The 20542-nt window shown below is 34.7% G+C and overlaps 1 protein-coding gene and 2 long non-coding RNA genes across 4 annotated transcripts in view; 2 read left to right on the top strand and 1 right to left on the bottom strand.

Annotated features, from left to right (window-relative positions):
- Positions 1–2561, top strand: part of LOC110740717 — a 53178-nt gene extending 50617 nt beyond the window's left edge. Inside the window, exon 3 of the long non-coding RNA XR_002515724.2 lies at positions 1413–2561. This is a non-coding gene — a long non-coding RNA (uncharacterized LOC110740717). The remainder of the gene's footprint in view (positions 1–1412) is intronic.
- PTPRQ (protein tyrosine phosphatase receptor type Q) overlaps positions 1–20542 on the bottom strand; it is a 219140-nt gene that overhangs the window by 51389 nt on the left and 147209 nt on the right. For both annotated transcript variants that reach the window (XM_031650636.1, XM_031650637.1), the window contains exons 28-33: positions 17164–17350; positions 13335–13579; positions 10959–11025; positions 7381–7539; positions 6538–6760; positions 4455–4528 (exon numbers count right to left, since the gene is read on the bottom strand). In XM_031650636.1, coding sequence (XP_031506496.1) covers positions 4455–4528; positions 6538–6760; positions 7381–7539; positions 10959–11025; positions 13335–13579; positions 17164–17350 — 955 coding nt within the window. The remainder of the gene's footprint in view (positions 1–4454; positions 4529–6537; positions 6761–7380; positions 7540–10958; positions 11026–13334; positions 13580–17163; positions 17351–20542) is intronic.
- Positions 1–20542, top strand: part of LOC116268902 — a 132216-nt gene that overhangs the window by 78755 nt on the left and 32919 nt on the right. The window lies entirely within an intron of this gene.

Below are 20542 nucleotides of genomic sequence, written 5' to 3'. Positions count from 1 at the left end.
TAGTGCTCACTGCCTGTGGTGTGCAAAATACCAGTGAATGAATGCTTATCCCCTGGTGGGTGGATGACCTTGATGGGACCTAGACTTCTCTCTCTGTAGTCTGGGATTACATGCACACATATGTCTTCAGCAGGCTTATTAGGAATGTTTGAGTTCCTAACCTGCCACAAATGATTCATATATCCCAACACATGACATATTTGAGAGAAAAAAGGACTCAATTACCCTTTCTCATCTTCTGATGACACTAGGGGTATTATATGCATGCACTTTATTATTTGCCTGCCTCCGTTCTCACAACCATGAAACCATTCTTACCACTGACCATTGGAGAACTGATAAACTTTGTTTTCTCTTTGAGTTCTTCTAGAGTTTCTTCCCTTGCAAAGTTCTTTTACTAAAAACTCTTTTGAATCTGTGGTGAGCTTGTCCAACTCGCAGCTCATGGGCTGCATTTGGCCCAGGACAACTTTGGATGTGGGCCAACAGAAATTCTAAAACTTTCTTTAAACATTAAGACATGGTTGTACAATTTTTTTTTTTTTTTTTTTTGGTTCATCAGCTATTGTTAGTGTTGACGTATTTTATATGTAGCCCAAGACAATTCTTCTTCTTTCAACGTGGCCCAGAAAAGCCAAAAGATTGGATACTCCTGATGTACAGCCTTCTATTAATGTCAAATGGACCAGGACCACTTCTAGGGGATGTTCTTTGTTGCTTGACCTATCAAAGTGACTCTAATCTCCATAGAACCACGGCACTCAATCGTCTGGTAGAAAGCAAATATGACAACAGTAATTGATGGTGTTAAATCCATTAACCAGAGAAATGGCTGGGCTACTTTGCTAGTCATTGAGGAATTCTGCTCCAGTGGTGCATTCTCATTTCACCACAACTAACAATTACAAACTAAGGAAGTTCCTCTGTTTCCACTTGTCACTGTCTTACTCGCTATAAATGACTATCTAAATAGCAGAACTCCATGTGGTCAATCCAGAATAACCATTGTAGGGTAAAGGCCAATTAACAAAGCTGCTGTATCTCAGGAGAGAGTCCCTGGAAGATCACTCTAAGGAGCAACCTAAAAGACTGTCATTATGCCACTGGTCTACAAATAATATACTGAACTCCAAGTAATTTGATAATAGATACATAGGACCCTTCCTTGTCACTATCCCCCAGCAGCCCAATGCCTTTCTATGTATTGTGTCCAGTCTACGTTTCATCAGTCCCTCCTTCCCTAGTCTTCGTAGGATCCTGTGCTCTGTCCTTTATTACACATCTTTTACTCACTGTGGACTCCTTCTGTTACCACAGCACACCAAGATTCATACCTAGATGATTGGGGTGGCAGTGGTTATAATTCCAAAGAAGGAATCAGAAACCTGACTATGTATTCTGCTACATTCCAGGATTAACGGTTGTATTCCACCACCTTGACTGTGAGTGGAAAGAAGAAAGAGAAGACTATTACTGAGGAGCTCCTTGAGATTACCTGTAGTGCTGGATGAGGCCATCATTGGGCAGAGAGAAGCCATTTAGCAGAATCTAAGGAATCATGCTCCTGTGCACTGTGGTTCCTGATCCTTGGGGCTTCCCCCTTTTACGGCTTTTCTTTCTCATTTCTATTACCCTGAATGTCTAAACTTTGCCTCTCAGATAACTGACTGGACATGTTGCCTTCCCATGAAAAATCTGTATGAAACCAGTAAGCTGATGAAAGAGAACATCATACAACACAGCAAGGCTAGCTCCTTTCAGCACTGCTCCTATAAAATATTATCTCCTAAGACACATGAGTTATCTGTCTTGTCTAGGTCTTTTACCTTCCACTGGCAAATGCACCAGGATCACTACTTAGCTGGAGTAATGACTTCTGAATGCTGTAACCTATAGGAAATTATGTTGATGACAAGAAGACATTTATTTTACTGTGGTGGCATCAGAGTGTGATAGACTCACCTATCAAATGAAGAAACACTTGATACAATTTCAAAACCACAAGACTAATCAGCTAGCTTTAAAATGACGAAATTATTTGGTAAAAAAGCATTTTAGCCAAAGAACTTTATTTTTTATTTCTCTACAGACATCTACGTAGCAAACTACATGCCCCTTCTTTATTTCTTCAAGATGCAAAGTTTCCTTGATTGTATGTAGAGGCTGTGGAGGCTGGCTTTTTGTACAATTAGTATTTCCATAACCTGATGAGAATTTCTGGCGAAAAATGTTGGGACAATCTGTCTTTCTCCAGTCATAACTCTCACTGAAGTCTATCAGCAGTTCAAGATACGCTGAGCAACAGCTCTCTAGGTTCTGAGCAGCACACAAAGTCCCACATTCTCAAGTGGTGCCCCAGAAATACCCTGTTCACACAGTTCTTTAAGGTATTACAGACAAATAAATTGGAGCTTTAGAGGGCCTGGTGCAAATGATATAGAATGTTGTGATCCTCTCAGTGAAATGCTAGAGAAATAATTTCTCCTAAATAAAAATACTTCTGAAATATGTTGTTATAATCTACCCCAAAAAGCTATTAAACTTTAAAAATTTACTAACTATAAAATATTAATATCTTTATATATGTTGTTTAATGCAAAACTTCAACAACTCCTCAAGGATAATACTCTTATCAATATTTTCCCAACAAAGGAAACTCAGATATATAGAAATTAAATTATTTTCTCAAGTGACAGAGCCAAGATTTGAACGCAGGTCTAAATCCCGTGTTTGTAATGTAGTGTTATGAAATCCTGTTCTGTAATGTTGGAATCCTGGCCTAGCCACTTAAATACTGAAAGAATCTGGGCGTTGTTTTCCTCATCTGTAAAACGGAGTCAACATTAGGGCTTAAGTCAGAGTTTCTCATCCTCAGGAGCACTGACATTATGGGCTGTTCTGTGCATTGTGGAAATTTAGCAGCATTCCTAATCTTTGCCCACTAGATGCCAGTAGCATGCACCACCATCACTACCATTCTGTTATGGCAACCAAGAATGGTTCCAGACATTGCCAAATATCCCCTGGGTTATAAAACCACTCTGAGAAGCACTGACCTAACTTAAAAGATAGTTGAGATGAGTTCGCCAGTTAATATGTGCAAAGAGCTAGAAGGGTGTCAGGCACAGAATATTTAATGTTAGATAGGAGTATGGCAATGGTGATAATGAGACGAAGATTTTATATATATATATATATGACTAAACCGTATTCTTGTGTTATGTAAGCTTGATTTAGATGGGTATAAGTGAAAGAAACTCATGAAAGAGTTGTTTAAAATAAATATTTTATTTATTTATTTTTTTTTTGAGACGGAGTCTCGCGCTGTCGCCCAGGCTGGAGTGCAGTGGCCGGATCTCAGCTCACTGCAAGCTCCGCCTCCCGGGTTCACGCCATTCTCCAGCCTCAGCCTCCCAAGTAGCTGGGACTACAGGCGCTGCCACCTCGCCCGGCTATTTTTTGTATTTCTTAGTAGAGACGGGGTTTCACCGTGTTAGCCAGGATGGTCTCGATCTCCTGACCTCGTGATCCGCCCATCTCGGCCTCCCAAAGTGCTGGGATTACAGGCTTGAGCCACCGCGCCCGGCCTAAAATAAATATTTTTAAAAGGACTTGTAAGAGTATAGTTTTTAGGGTTATTTAAGGAAATTTTCCACAAGCATATATAGGTAAAAATGCTTTATATTTAAGATTGTATATTAAAAGAACCAAATAAATATTTATTTGGTATAATGTTAGTTATCTCAGCATAGAACCAATACCCTGACAAAACCAATGTCCAGATAAGAATGTATGGAACATCCACTTTTTAAAGGAAGATTACAAATACTTTTAGATTTTCTTCATCCAGTCTGTCATTAATGAGCATTTAGGTTGATTCCATGTCTTTGCTATTGTGAACAGTGCTGCAGTGAACAGTGTGCAGGTGTCTTGGTACATATGCACCGTGGAGTATTATGCAGCCATAAAAAGAACAAGATCATATCTTTTGTGGGAACATGGATTGAGCTAGAGGCTATAATCCTTACAAACTAATGCAGGAACACAAAGCCAGATACCATACATTATCACTTATAAGTGGGAGCTAAATGATAAGAACTTAAGAACACAAAGAAGGAAATAACAGACGCTGGCGTCTACTTGAGGCTGGAGGGTGAGAGGAGGGAGAAAAGCAGAAAAGATAACTATTGGGTGCTGGGCTTAATACCTGGGTGATGTAAAAATATGTACAGAAAACCCCCATGACACATATTTATGTAACAAACCTTCACAGGTACTCCTAAACCTAAAATAAAAAATTTTAAAAACCCACAAATATTATTAGAGAGGCTAATTAACATTTAAATGAGTTTGTATTTAAGAACATCTAGACATGGATTAATCATTTCCTAATAAATGTTCCAACTTTGATAAATATGTTGAGATTATAAATTAAACTTCAAAATATGTCTTACCTAAAGTCTTAACAGGGTCAGAATAATCAGAGTCAGTAAATTGTCCCATAACATTTGTAGCTCTAAATTTAAATCTATAAAATAAAAAAAGAAAAATCAACACTTTGCATATCATGTGATTTTTCCTAGGAATAACTCAAGAAATAATTATAAAAACTATATATTTTATTCAAAATAAAATGAATTTACAAGATGAAAATTTTGGATGGAATCATCATCAGGAGAAATACATGCTATATTCATATGAGACAAATAATTATCTCGTACTTTGACCCAATGAATTTGTTGAGGCAGGGGCTAAAAATTAGGTAAACTCGTGAACAGTTAGCAGCTTAAACAACTGAAGCAGAGCACCTCCTGCATGGATTTCTTTAGATGGAATGATCTGATATCTGTGAAGGATGTTCCACTAACATAATTTATAAATAAAAGGCATAATAACTGTTATACCTCAATCACTTTAGCAAACGCTAGTGAATCAGATTAGAATGACGATATAGAACTTGTCTTGTTCACATGTAAACACATCAGGAACAATGTTTGTTATTTCTGTGTGTGCACAGTTGCATCTGTATACTTTTATGCTTCCATAGCATTTGAAATAAAGGATACAGGAGAAGATCAAGCTTAAAAATTACAAAAAGATGCTCAAATCCTCAGAGACAATTGAAATTTACTTAATTTAAAAATAAAGGCATAAGGGCATTTAAAAACATAAAACCAATACATTGCAATACATGATTTAACTTCTACCATTATAAAATTCTTATGATTTTATTTGTTATATGAAGAATCTGTTTGGGGAACAAATATGCAAAATAAACTATAAATATGAATAAACATGATACTTGGTGGTATATCATTTTTAAAATTATCATATATGTAATAGATATTCAGGCAATAACCTAGAATTTGAACCAAAGTAATTGTATTTAATACAGATGATAAAGCATTATTTTTATTTGCCTAATTTCTCTAATTTTTCCAATGTTAACTTGGCTTAGGACATTTGTAATGAATTTGATAATGTTTTAACTAACAGGCACAAGTGAAAGCACCTGCATTTTTAAAACTACTAGTAAAAATTATATTTTGAAAATCACACAAGGTTAAGATTATTCTTTTAAAAATTGTAGTCTTATGATACAAAAATAATACAATCAATTCAAAAGAAAAATAATCAATTTGGCAAATAATTTAATACAGACAAAATATCAAATTGATTTTAAAATGTTAGGCTTCTAGGGGCTATAAATAGCTAAATATTAAAGGTAGTATTAGGCCGGGCGCGGTGGCTCAAGCCTGTAATCCCAGCACTTTGGGAGGCCGAGACGGGCGGATCACAAGGTCAGGAGATCGAGACCATCCTGGCTAACATGGTGAAACCCCGTCTCTACTAAAAATACAAAAAACTAGCCGGGCGAGGTGGCGGGCGCCTGTAGTCCCAGCTACTCGGGAGGCTGAGGCAGGAGAATGGCGTAAACCCGGAAGGCGGAGCTTGCAGTGAGCTGAGATCCGGCCACTGCACTCCAGCCTGGGCAATAGAGCGAGACTCCGTCTCAGAAAAAAAATAAATAAATAAAAAATAAAGGTAGTATTAAATATTTCTATCACTCATTCAGATGTTTGATGAGATAAAAAGTAGAGAGTTACTGTTATGAGTGACATAAAGGGAAGCCACTGTTAAATCAAAGGATAGGATAGTGTTTCAAAAATCCTGTACATCAGCATGCATGGCAAAATAATAAGTGAAAAACACATTAGTCACACTGTCCTCTACAGAAAGAAACAAATTCTCCTATATACCTATGTTCTCCAGTAGTACATTTTTCACAATGTCCTTATGTAACTTATCAAATCATAATTACTCTTAGGGTTGCCTGTTTCCCCTATAATACTGTATGTTTATGGAATGTAAGAATAATTTTTGGTTTATCTTTCTATTCCTAGTGCTGGAAAAAATCAGGTCACTATACATGGTGGGCATCCAGTGCTTACTGGAAAGATGAAAGAACAGGTGGATGGATGAAAGTTACTAACTAGCTTACTAACAGAATGCATGGTAGATATAACCTATACTTACAAGTATTGCTTTTTTGGTTTCAGTGGTCCATTGCAAATTTTGTCTTCATTGCCAGGAATCATGCAGGCATTATCAGCACCTATGATGTAGATTTCTTCATTGCCGCTAAACTTTGTCTTTCCTTCTGTACATGGAGGGTTAGGAAAGCCTTCATTTGTGAAATATGGCCTTGCTTTATTAAAATATGCATCATACCACTTTGTTACATTTCCATCATGCTGAGCTATTTTCAGAAATAAAGAGAATAATAATTACAAATAACATATGAATATATTTTTACATTTATAAATAGCGTTTTTATAATTTCATAAGGGGAATCTGGATGCAACATCAGTCACCAGAGATGATTCAAGTGATCCACCTTGATAGGCAGGTAACCCTGTTCTTCTCTGTTACATGGGAATCTACAGGAATTGTTATAAAGGATGATTTATCAGGTAGAGAAAGAACATCCCTCAATCAAGAGTAACTAACTTGTTCACACCTCCAAAGAAGCTATCAAGATTCCATCTTACCAAAATCAAAACATGTTTGTCTACTAGTATATGGAACTAATAAATCACATATTTTAACTGTGCCTTTCCTTGCTAGGTAAATAAGAATAAATAAATCATTGGTATAAATAAATGACATTTATAAAAGTTTTATACATAAAATAAATAAATGATTTATTTATTTACTTACAAAGGAATGATTGGTATCGCTAATAACAATATTGACAATCTATTAATCTCAAGAGGTGTGTGATAACTGGCAGTCAATCTTAATTTGAACTACATTCTTTTTAGCACTCAGCAATTTACACTCCACGATTTAAAAAGATGAACTGACATTTGATGATACCTCCTGTTTCTGTCACAAGCACTTGTACATTTTTTATCGGTCCATGATCATCACTGTAATAACATATTGGCATTCTGATTGTAATTGTTGTTGAAGTCACAAGCAGTTTTCCTGTGGCATCATAAATAGGGGTTGGCTTGGATTTTGGTCGTGCTGGAGCTATAAACAAAGAAGAAATGTCGCTACAATTGATGTTTTTGCTTCATCAGTAAAAGAAAAACCCTTTCCCTTTCATGCAGATAATTTACCAATAAAGCGATGACAAACATAAATAACAAATTATACAGAGTTGTGCTTGGAGAGAGCAGACATTTAGCAATTATTATCTCCTGAAAGCATAATTATGTATTTGAGACTTTCCTGAGATAATAGAGCCCAGGTGTGATTTTCAGGCACCTGACTCCTCTTTGCATATTAAAAATTCAATTTATATATGCTCTCACTCATATATATTTTTTATAAATGCATAAACGTATTTACTCTTTACTATAATTTTAGTGTAGTTTCTTTTGCTTCTTTTAGCTGGTTCACTAATTTCTGTTCTAGTCATACCAGCACCCCTCCCACAGTTAATCCATGCTAAACATCTAGCTGATAGTTTCCCACATTTTCTTCCATGTTCACATAATCATATCAAAATAGATAAATAGTCATGCACAATACACTCTTCTCACTGTTTGCTTTTTCTAATGGGGCTCTAGTATGTATTATAATTACCCCTCATACTGCTTTTTTGCTTAAATATAACTTGGTTAAGTGTTTCCAAGTGACCAGGTACAGCGCTAACTCATTCTTCTTAACGACTATTATTACATATCATGGTGTCGCTGCATCATATTTATTCAACCGTTCATCTGGTGATAGGAATTCACTTTTCCTCCAGTTTTTACACAGGTGCTACAATAATTAGCCTTGTTTTACAATGAGCTTTATTTACTTATCCTTTTGTTTCTATGAAATAGATTTCTACGAGAAGAATTTCTACAACAAAAGATATATGTACTTTTAATCTTAACAGATTACCAGAATAACTTCTAGAAGAGCCATGATAATTCATAATTTATCATCAATGCATACAAATATCTCCAAACTATATGTAAAGAAGCTCTGCTTGTTTCATTTGGTCTTACAGTTCACTCTCTCTCTCTGTGTGTGTGTGTGTGTGTGTGTGTGTAGTGCTTGAGCATCAGTAAATTACTTAACCAAATTTCAATTTCCATATTTTTTAAGACTCTCTTTTTTAAAGCTTCTCAATAATCCCACAGGATTAGCAATATTGTTTTCATTTTGTAGATAGGGAAAAGAGCTTATGTCACATAGTTATCAAAGACAAATACCAACATTTGAATCAATTTTTTTGACTCGGTTCTATAGTTCACTCTTTTTTGAGCATCAGATTCAAATGTAAATTTCTTACTCAATGTATCAGTTTGAGTACTAAGACAAATAAAGGCTAAAATGAGACTGTATGTGTAAGAGGTTTCTTGGGGGAATTATCTGTGAAGAATTAAGGGACAGAGGGAAGGAGTAAGTGCCACAGATCGCAGGTATGACACCCGTAAAAGGGAAGATGAAAGGCAGGATTCAGTAGGAAGAGGCTCAGGTTTCAGGTAGCTCTGAGACTCTCAGCCAGGTCACTGGGGAGTACCCAGGCAAAGATTTCCAGTTAGAGGAATCCAGCATTGGACATTACTATATGACTTCATATTACCTATCAAATGGAAATTTCATGAGACTACTACCAATGGAATATTCCACATTGTTAATAAAATAATGTGTATTAGTAGAGAAAAAATAATTTCTCTAGGACCCCATCACTAAGACTATGTTCATATATCTTCTCCAGACTAGAAGTCATAAGTCTCCCTGCCTTAGGTAAGGAGTAAAAGTCAAGATTAACCAACCTGGCATGGGGATGGGAAAAGCATCTGAAATGGGAAGTTTTACTAAAGCATAAAAGTGATGCATGTATCGCTATCTGCACACCTACATGTCTGCCACTGAACAACAAAGAGAAATTAAGAAGGTACGAGTCATGCTATTCTTTGTGAAGTCATTTTGTGAAATAATTGATGTTTTTAAAACCTTATGCATTTGTACATCTTCCAAAGTACATAATTTATCAATTTAAATCAAACACTTATAGAGAGTATCACAATTATATAAATAATCCATTGATAAAACGATAAAATTTATCAGTTTCATCTAACACGGAATCTTTTTTATTCTTAATAGTACAAGTTTCCAGGCAGGGGTCTTAAGGGTTTCTTCAGATTCTCTGTTAATCTTCACAATGAACTTTGAGATAGGAACTAGTATTATCTCCATTTTGCAGGCCTATAGAGGTTAAGAAACTTTCTCAAATTCAAACAGATATCAAGTGGCTAATCCATGATTCAATCCAGCAGTTTGATCCTAGACCCAGCCTAATGCTGTCACTTTTAATCATGGTGCTCTGCTGTATTTGCCAAAGACTGAAAAAAGTTACTTTTTGCTTTAGAAAGAGACATATCAGGTAGAATTCTACTAAAAGTTCATCCACTTCAGTTTTTAAAACCTCCCTGAAGGTTTTATTACACATTTTTAGAGAGATGGCACAATTATTACCTGCTGGTTTTCACTCTCAGGAAGAAAGGGCACCGTGATCATTTGAATGGCTCTAAATTCCGCTTAATCATCTTTTTTGGGTTTCATGTTTTTTGTTTGTTTTGAAAGGGGGACCCAATTTTTAGTTATATTTTCTATGAAAGATACTTGCCAGAATCATGAACTGATAGACTTACTTTACAGTCAGAATCATAAACCAACTACATGGTAGTTCAAAAAACACTATTTGATTAACTGAAAGAATCTCACTTCCAAAATAAAAATCAGTGAAACAATATAATAATCTAATTAGACTTAGTCAAAGTCTAATGTTAGGCAATTTAAACATACTTTCTTTTCAATAACATTTAAAGAAACATAAAATAACAGACTATGGCCGGGCGCGGTGGCTCAAGCCTGTAATCCCAGCACTTTGGGAGGCCGAGACGGGCGGATCACGAGGTCAGGAGATCGAGACCATCCTGGCTAACACGGTGAAACCCCGTCTCTACTAAAAAATACAGAAAACTAGCTGGGCGAGGTGGCGGGCGCCTGTAGTCCCAGCTACTCGGGAGGCTGAGGCAGGAGAATGGCGTAAACCCAGGAGGCGGAGCTTGCAGTGAGCTGAGATCCGGCCACTGCACTCCAGCCTGGGTGGCAGAGCGAGACTCTGTCTCAAAAAAAAAAAAAAAAAAAAAAAAAAAAAAAAAAACAGACTATAAAATTTGTCTTTAAAAATTTAAACTTAGAAATATAAAATATATTAAAGAAATATAAAATAAAGACATTCCCTTTATTTAACATGGCAATTCACATCATTATTTAAACATTTTTAACTATAGCTTTAACAACCACATATTACTACTTAATATATGCTTAATATATGCATATTTATCACTTAAAGACTTGTCTACATCCTTATTTCAAGTATGGAATTTAAATTACAATCACTGATTAATAGCATTTCATAGGAAGGTAGCTCATGTATGTACCTTTGATATCCATGGTTATTCTCATCGGAACCTTTGGACCTGCACCAGCACTATTGACTGCGTAAATCTAAAACAAAGAAACATTTGTTACTATTTTCATGTTATGCTTATGTATGTATTTATATATATATAAAACTGATTACAGTTACATGTAATTTTAAATGATTCTTTAAAAAACAACTACATACAGTCTATTAATTATATTTTCTTGCACTTGAATATAATATGTGTAGGAAGAACATTAACAATGGAGTATGTCTTAAAATTGATGTTCTAGTACTAAACGCTGAGAACAAAGGCTGAGTGATCTAAACAGCCCTATCACTGAGACCTGGACCGACTGTGGTTTTAATGTGAACATAGGAAGAACAGAGCACTGCAGCCACTAGATCTACGCACTCCTGTCATCTACTCTAACATCTGTTCCTTCTCTCTGTAGCTAGGTAACTCTGGCCTCCTTTAAATCCATATTCAAGATCCTCTCTTTTTCCCTCTCTGAGATGAAATCCTATTCCTTCAGCCTCCCAGTTTTCCTGTATTAAATCATTCCCCTGAAAGATGGCCTTTATGCCCTTCTTCACCCCTGCCCCAAAGTATCTGACGCTATAACCTGCATAATGCAGCATATGCACATAAAACATTTCTGTTTGTATACACAGAGGGTGATTTACACAAACGAAATCCTTTCAATTAACTTTGTGCTAAGGAAGCTGTAGACACAGAATCTTATTTTCTTCACTTTATCTTGCTGTATTAAACAAAGACTATGTTCTTGGCTTATTTCATTGTACCTGATAAACCCAATTCAGTATATAAAATGTTTATGGGAATTACTTAATTTGTTTTATATATTAGTGGCCCACCCTTCCACACTCTAGATATTTTAAAAATGTTTTTATTGAATTAATATTATAATATACATGATATGGTAGATATGATAAATAAACCAAGACCATAAAATGTGGCTTAAAAATGCCTAGAGAAAATAATTGAGTTTGTAAATTCAAAAAAAAAATATTAAAAATAAAAAACATATGTTATAGTATGGTCCGTTATTTTTATTTCTTTATGGTAGAAACTAACATTTAAGTGAAATAATAAGTGAAAAGTTTGGGCAGTGCCTCTGAAATTGCAGTGTGCAAAGAAGTCATTTGCAAACCTTGTTAAATGCAAATATGCAGATTTTGTTTCAGTAGGTCAGTACAGGTGCTAAAGTTATACATCCTAACAAACTTCAAGGTGTTAAGGATACTGCAGATTGCAATCTGCAAACAGGATTTTTAGGGATTTTTAAAAATTATTAATTAGTTGCACATTTTTGGTTCCTATTTTCTCTCTTACGATAGCCAAAATATACATACCTTTCACTACCTACCATAACTAGAAATATTTAATCCTCACAAATATTCTATAAAATAAATTATTATTCCAATTACCAAGTTTTCACATAAGGAATCTGGGGCTCAGATTTGATAAAGCTGCCCAGGCACAGAAGCCAGTATTTGAACCCAGGTTACTTAATTCTCTTAGTCATCATCTTCCCTCTAATCAATCTTTCACAATGGTAAACCATTTAATGTGACATGCAAAAAGAATCCCAACAAGATTTTATAAAGATATAAATTCAAAGTGACTGAGAGAAGTAGTAAATATATTCATTTTATACATACATACATATACAAATTATTATCAATGACCTGCTAATTACATTGATATTAATAAAGAGTTGGTAGGCAGATTACTAAACTACTTGAAGATTTAGAGTAAATTCTGTTTCTTAGAAGATGATTTTTCTGAACCATATAATTTTATTTGAAAATTTCAAGATGATCTAAAAGTAGGGAAAGAATAAAACAAATTGTATGTGTATATGTCTCTGTGTATGTATATGAATACATTTATGTCCAAATTTAGGTAATTTAGAATTAAGATATAAAATGCTATTAGCTTTTAGTAATACTTGGTTAAAATGCATGATAATTTCAAACATGTAAACAATTATTTCTTTCTGTCACCCTTAAAATTTGCTTTTCCATTTTGAATTTATAATCACACATAGCTTCTTTTTTTGGCAGAGTTACCTCTTTATATATCACTGCTCTTTTACTGTTAATGTGCATTTTCTTTCTCTTTTATTTCTGAGTTTCTACTATTATTGTGCAAACTTCTCGGTTATTTACATATTTGAATTTCATAGTACTTGTATTATAACAGAAAATAAGTAATTTCAGTTCTCAAAACTTATTTTTGTTGAGATGTCAAACAATCTCACAAAAAGATACGGGAAATGTATATACAAACTGCAATATTTTTAAACTCCAAGTTCATAAACTGACATTGTCATTTGGGAAATTAACTGAAGCTACGGATTCTTACACTGATATTGTATGTATGTCCACCTTTTAGTCCTTCTAACATTGCAATGACGAATGTGTTGGTTTTCTGTATAATACTGAGGTTGTGAATCTGGACAGCAGTAGGATCATCTTCTCGGTAAACCAGAGCTTGATATACTTGGATATTTCCATTAGGTTGAGAAGGAGGAAGGAACGTTAATTGAAATTTTGTAACTTCATCTGGTATCTTCTGAAATGTCATGTTGTTAGGTGGGTCCTTTGGGGCTAAAATAAAATATTTAACAATTAATTTTTTAAAAAAATTCTATTCCTTTTTATCTCCACATAAATGTATTTGCTTTGAACTTCTGTTTTTAAAGGGTATTCCACAAATTAAACTATACAAACTACGAAAACTAGCAAAGTGACTGATGCATCACAGAATTATTAACATCTGTAATTCACAGCAACCATAATGGTGATCCAGTTTGTTTGTTTTATATGCACTTATTTTTATGCAAAATATGTTTCTATGACATTTTAATCTTTTGTTTGTTTGTTTTTGAGACAGGGTCTCCTTCTGTCACCCTGACTGGAGTGCAATGGTGTGACAGTTTAGAGTCAAAAGAAGTAGCAAAAACAGGACATACAGTCCCATTTAACTTTCTCCCAGTTTTCCCCATTGGTAACATCTTATGTAACCGGAGTTTAATATTAAACCAGGAAACTAATATTGACAGTATTGACAATGCTGTGCATACTACAGACTTTATCCCAATTTCACCACTTTCCATGCTTTTGTCTATACTTTTATGCAATTTTGTCTTTTGTATAGATTCCTGTAACCACCACCATAAACAAGATACAAAACTATTACATCACCCTAAAGAAACTCCCTCCTAGTATCCTCTTTTATTTGCAGCATATGCTTCCTCACAACACTAATAATTCTTCCTCTGTATAGTTTTGTCATTTTGAAAATGACAACAGCATAACGACCTTGAGGTCCATCAAGGTGTATACTATATGTATTAATAGTACATTCTTGTTTTTATTGCTGAGTAATGTTCCATTTTGTGGACGTAGCAGACTTTGTTTAACCATGGAAAAACATTTGGGTTGTTTCCAGTTTTCATTATTACTAATAAAACTGCAATCAACTTTGATGACAGATGTTTGTGTGAGCATAATTTTTCAATTCTCTGTGATCAGTGCCCAAGAGTGTGATTGCTGGGTCACACAGTAATTTCATGTTTAGCTTCATAAGTGGCGCAAAATTATTTTCCATTGTGGCTATTCCATTTTACATTCCTACTAGCAATGTATGAGAGGTTCGGTCTTTCTGTATCCTTGCTGCACTGGGTATCATGGCCATATTTTAAATTATCTTATCTGTTCCAGTACCTAGACAATAATCTCTTATTGTGGTTTTAACTTGCATTTTCCTAATGGCTAATAGTATTGAAAACTTATGTTGTCATGTGCTTTTTTCTTTTCTCTCTCTCTCTCTCTTTTTTTTTTTTTTTTTTTTGAGACGGAGTCTCGCTCTGTCGCCCAGGCTGGAGTGCAGTAGCACGATCTCGGCTCTCTGCAAGCTCTGCCTCCCGGTTCACGCCATTCTCCTGCCTCAACCTCCCAAGTAGCTGGGACTACAGGTGCCCGCCACCACGCCCGGCTAATTTTTTGTATTTGTAGTAGGGACGGGGTTTCTTTTTTTTTTTTAAATTTATTTATTATTATTATACTTTAAGTTGTAGGGTACATGTGCACAACGTGCAGGTTTGTTACATATGTATACTTGTGCCATGTTGGTGTGCTGCACCCATCAACTCGTCATTTACATCAGGTATAACTCCCAATGCAATCCCTCCCCCCTCCCCCCTCCCCATGATAGGCCCCGGTGTGTGATGTTCCCCTTCCTGAGTCCAAGTGATGCAGCCATAAAAAACGATGAGTTTGTGTCCTCTGTAGGGACATGGATGCAGCTGGAAACCATCATTCTTAGCAAACTATCACAAGAACTGAAAACCAAACACCGCATGTTCTCACTCATAGGTGGGAACTGAACAATGAGACGGGGTTTCACCATGTTAGCCAGAATGGTCTCCATCTCCTGACCTCGTGATCTGCCCCCCTGGGCTTCCCAAGTCTGCGAATTTTCTAATTGGATTTTTTTTAATTGCTGGGTTTTAAGAGTTCTTTCTATAGTATAAATATTTTAGCTTATTTTAGATAAATAACAGCTTAACATATGACAAGCTAAGCATCAATACATTATTAAAATATGCATGAGGATAAAAGTTATTTTATGAATATAGGAGCTACTTCTTGGTGCATAACATAATTAGTGTTCTTTATGTAAGTGACCGATTGAATGACTATATCTATCTATTTTGATCAACTTGAAATAGTTATAGTCTTCCATACTAAGTAAAGAATTTCCATGAAGAAATGTAATATTTGGCTGTCAACAGTTCAGATGTTCAAGCTTTATTATCTTGCAAAAAATGTAAATAAATGAACAGCAAAGAATAAAAGAGAAGCAGATAAATATGCTATTGTGCCAAATACTTCATTTTACATGGAAAAACGAAAAGCTAAAATAAAGGTTAAGCTGGTTCAAGAGAGATATTTTTGCATTTGTTGCTATATGTTTTTATGCTATATCATAAATGTATTTTCTTATGAGATATTTCTCTAAATTTAGGATGTGATTTTAAGTTAGATAAGCAAAGAAATTCTCTCAATGTTGTAAAAAACTTCCTACCCCTCAAATTTTTGGTTATACATGTAAAATCCTACTCTTAGAGATTTAGTAAAAATGTATTAAATTGTGATATCCTTGAAACAGATAGCACATTAAGGTTTGACAAACAATGTTTTATTGTATAAATGTGAGTACTTTCATCATATCTTTCCTCACAGGTAGGAGGGATTGAGAAGTAAAAGGCATAATCAGCAAATAGATACCTGTGATACCTGGCAGCCAAAGAGGAACAAATGGAACTTTAGGATGCTGATGATAAAATTTACCTTTTAATTTAGAACCATAACTTTACAGACAAAATGCATAGAGAATATAATGTAATGAAAAAACTAGCTGTAAAAAAAATTTACCTCCCATACTTACCTTACAGATAGCAACAAATAAACTATAGCAACATATCCCTTCATCTGCTCTTTCCAGTGATATATCTGGTGGCAAAGAACATCAGGAGTCTGAAGGAGGATGGGGCAAGCAAGTTCTGGGATGTTGACTTTCCAAATTTATTTGTTATTGGTTACAGTCTTATTATTCATTCAGACCCTGTTCATAAGAACTGAAGGAAATCTGTATGGATTCTGACATTTATCAAAGAGTTATATAATAAGACATTTATTACTTGACTAAGTGAAGACAACAGCTATGATAAATGTGAGCTGGATTCTACTTTTGAATTCCAGATTATTTAATACTCACAAAGTATTACAAATTTAATATTCACTCAAATAATCGGGCAGAAATAATTGAAATAAAATTTTAGTTGCAGTGTTATTGGATATAGACAGTTGGAAATATTATCTCTTAAGGCAAGCTTACTGAATTTCTGAAACAACTAGCAGATTAAATAAGTGCAAAGAAACATAACTGGATACCTTTAATCTGTTTCTGTATTTACAAGGATTGCATATTCTACGTAACTCCTCTTTACCTCAAAAATATAAATAGAAAGCTTCCTTTTTGTCAGTTGCAGAGAGTCACTAATTTTTTGTTTATATGCTTTAAAAACTTCTCATAACACATATATTTTTTGGTGGAGTGTGAGGAACTGTAAGAAAGCCAGCTAAATCTCAGTCAATTTTTAGCAAGGTTGAGAAATTCTCCTTACCTGATTCTAAAGTAGTAACAATCACTTCAGCACTTGACTTCCCTTCTACATATGCAGCACTAATGTTCCCAGTAAATGCAGTGATCACTACAGAATACCTTGTGAATATTTCTAAATCTTTAATATCTATGGTTTTATTTTCTTCATTTGACTTGATGAAGGATATATTAAATTCATCATTATCTACCTATAGGAAAATATAAGTAAAAATGAAGGAAGCAGCACTTGAGATCTAAGTCACTAAAACATAATAATACAAAGCTACATGAGCTGTATTTATCTAGCCAAATTTTAATTTATTTATTTTACAATCAGACTGCCCTGGGATGTCTAAAGTGCTATTACAACAGTTTACTAATTATTAATTATCTTAATAGTTGAAAGTAAAAGAAAAAAGCCCAACCAGACAACCACGATTAACCAACCCATTAAATAAATAAGCAAAAATCATCTTTGCAGTCGATGAAACTCTACTTTTGACTCCAATATTTTGTAGAAGAAAGCATAGAGGTTTTAGTACCTAATCACACAGGGTTCAAATCCCAGACTGGCCACTTATAGCTCCTGTAGTATTTGAGAAACCACATACACAGTCTAGTCTTTCAATCCCTGTAAAATTGGGCTAATAACATCTATTTACAGTGTTTCATTGAGATTTAAAAAGGACAGGTCTAAAGTAGCTGGCACATAGATTTCAATATTTTTTTCACCATTACCCACAAAAGGAAACACTCTTTGTAACATAATTCAGAAGATAAGACTGACAGATATAAAATATATATGTATCTTATGACTGTAATACATTTTTCAGAAATACACCATCTTTCTGAAGTACACTTTGATATCTTCTGCTCTTTTTAATTTTATTACAGCTCATTTAAAAATGCTGATGATGGCTGCAGTTTGAAAAACCCTGATTTAGCACTATGCATAGCACTGGATAATAATTAATCGTGGATGTCACAATTATTAATGTGCATAAATGAGTGTCTTTAGGCATATGAAATGTAGCTATATGATTTGTTCAAACATAGTCTGTCCTTTATGGAGGTTCTGGCCTATTCACTCCAGATATTAAGCATAGCTAAACTTGCTAGCACTGAGTAGAAGGGTTTTTCCCAGACAACCATGAGAAAATTCAAAATCCTATCATACATACTACTCTCAGGTACCTTAATTGAAACACTTAAAACCAGGTTTTATACACAGTGAACACTTTTAAGTCCATTTTCAACTTGACCCTCCCTCATGACTTTGAAATATTTTTTATTTGTTTGTTTGATTCAATGTATTCTTTTAATGCTCTTTGCTAAGAACATATTTTATTGATAATATGAAACACACTTATTGATTTGCATATGGTATAACCTATATTGTAAATGTTGTCCTGGAAACTCATTTATAGAGATGTTTTCTGAGGTAATATAAATAAAATTAACTCAATTTTTTAAAAAAGATGTTGCTATAAAAGAAAAAAGAAACATAGTAAAAGGATGATATAAATAATACCATTGTTGCATACAGTCAAATAGATCATTCCCACCTTAAGACAGAGCAGTGGACAGAAATGCCCCACTTCTCGAAAATGGAAGAAAAACAAATCAGCACAGGAATCCTATTGATCAGGAATATAAGCCACTGGCAGAAAAAGTGTATTTAACTAGTCGTTAACATTTAAATATCACATAAACATATGCTTTTTGGCATTTCCCTTAAGACTGGGCTTAATTTCATGCTGAAAAAAATATTATTGAGAGGTGTGGAGATGGGAACTGTTGACCTCTGTAAAGGGGCCTGGGTCCCGCTCATTGGAATCCCACTCAGTTGGCTTCACTTTGACTACTGGTTCATGTCACTTGTCTATTATAGCTATTTGAATTCTGATTTTATAGAGGTGAGGTGACCTCCTCAGGATTACTTAGAAGCAGAGGTAGGATTTGAGTCCAGGTCTTTCAAGAGTCCATAGCATTCTACACTTCCACAAGGTCACTGGGTTTGATCTTACAAATTTAACTATTTATAAATTATTATTCTTCCAATGCCTTCCATTAAAACAATAGATAACAAATATCAAGCCATAAAAATATGACATGGCATGCATATATTATATCTTTAAAAATATTTAACAAAATCTGAAAGGAATTCTCAGTCCTCAAATGTGGCAGTAAAAAAGATCATTATTACCTTTCTTTATTAGACCTACTACACCTTTGTTGTTGTTAACTACTACTTGTCCACTTACCCAGGACTGAAATCACGTCTTTTTGACTCATTTTCCTTCAATCAATTCCAAGTTTGTTTGCTCATATTGTACTTGATAATCTATTATTATAAAAGTCTTTCATCATTTTTGAAGTGTGACTTTATATACATTATCAGCAATTAGACTCTGTTTCTCCTCTTCCTGCCCCACTTCCTATTTTTTCTTCCCTTCCTACCCTGCCTCTACCCTTTCCCATCTGGTGTACCCCTATTCATTCATCAAGTCCCAGAATATATTTAACCTGTTGTATGAAGTCTCCTTTATCTTCTATGCCCCCCATAACAGGAACTTTAATTACTTTGTTAGCTTATATTCCCCGCAAAACTTCATACCTCAAACTCTATAATTAGCTGTTTCTATTCCAGTTTGTACCGCTAGGGTGTGAGCTACTTGACAGCAGAGCTTTATGTTTTTCATCCTTGTCTTGATGAACAGAAGCTACTCATAACAATTTGTTCAGTGAAAGAATAAAAGGAACAATGAAAATGACCATAAATGCATTAATTTCCAGCAGAATCATCTAGGATGATATTTACATTTTATAAAGTTTTCTTATAATATATCTTTAAGAATGACAACTTTTGTTTACACTTTTAAAGTTAAGAGCTTTATCTGTGTGGCTAGTATTTTGTAGAAGACAGGCTGCACAATAAGTTCCAAGTGCAACGCTACGTATTCTTCCTTAGTCTGGGAACCAATGATTCTTGAATGTTGATAATTACATATTAATGAAATGAGCTGCAGACATGCTTTATCAGAGTTGTTCACCTCTACATATCCAGCGTCTAGCACAGTTCTGGTACATTGGAAGTGTTTTAAAATGTGTGAGGAAGGAAGAGTAAGGGAGAGAGGGAGGGAGGGAGGAAAGGAGGAAGGAAGGAAGGAAGGAAGGAAGGAAGAGGAAGGAAGGAAGAAGGAAGGAAGGAAGGAAATGCCTCTACTTAATTCCAAGAATCCTAAAGAAACTGTGAATTACTAGGTTCTGTCTGAATCTGTTCTTGCTATTGTTGATCTAAAGGAGTTTCTGTAAGGCTATATTTATGTTGGCAAATTTTATTTTCTATTTAATGGCCTTCCCTTTCTCCTGTCAAGCCATTGTCAATCTGATAGTTTTAG

This window comes from Papio anubis, chromosome 9 (assembly GCF_008728515.1).
Source record: "Papio anubis isolate 15944 chromosome 9, Panubis1.0, whole genome shotgun sequence".
Classification (NCBI taxonomy): Eukaryota; Metazoa; Chordata; class Mammalia; order Primates; family Cercopithecidae; genus Papio; species Papio anubis.
This window is presented reverse-complemented; position numbering and strand designations above follow the sequence as displayed.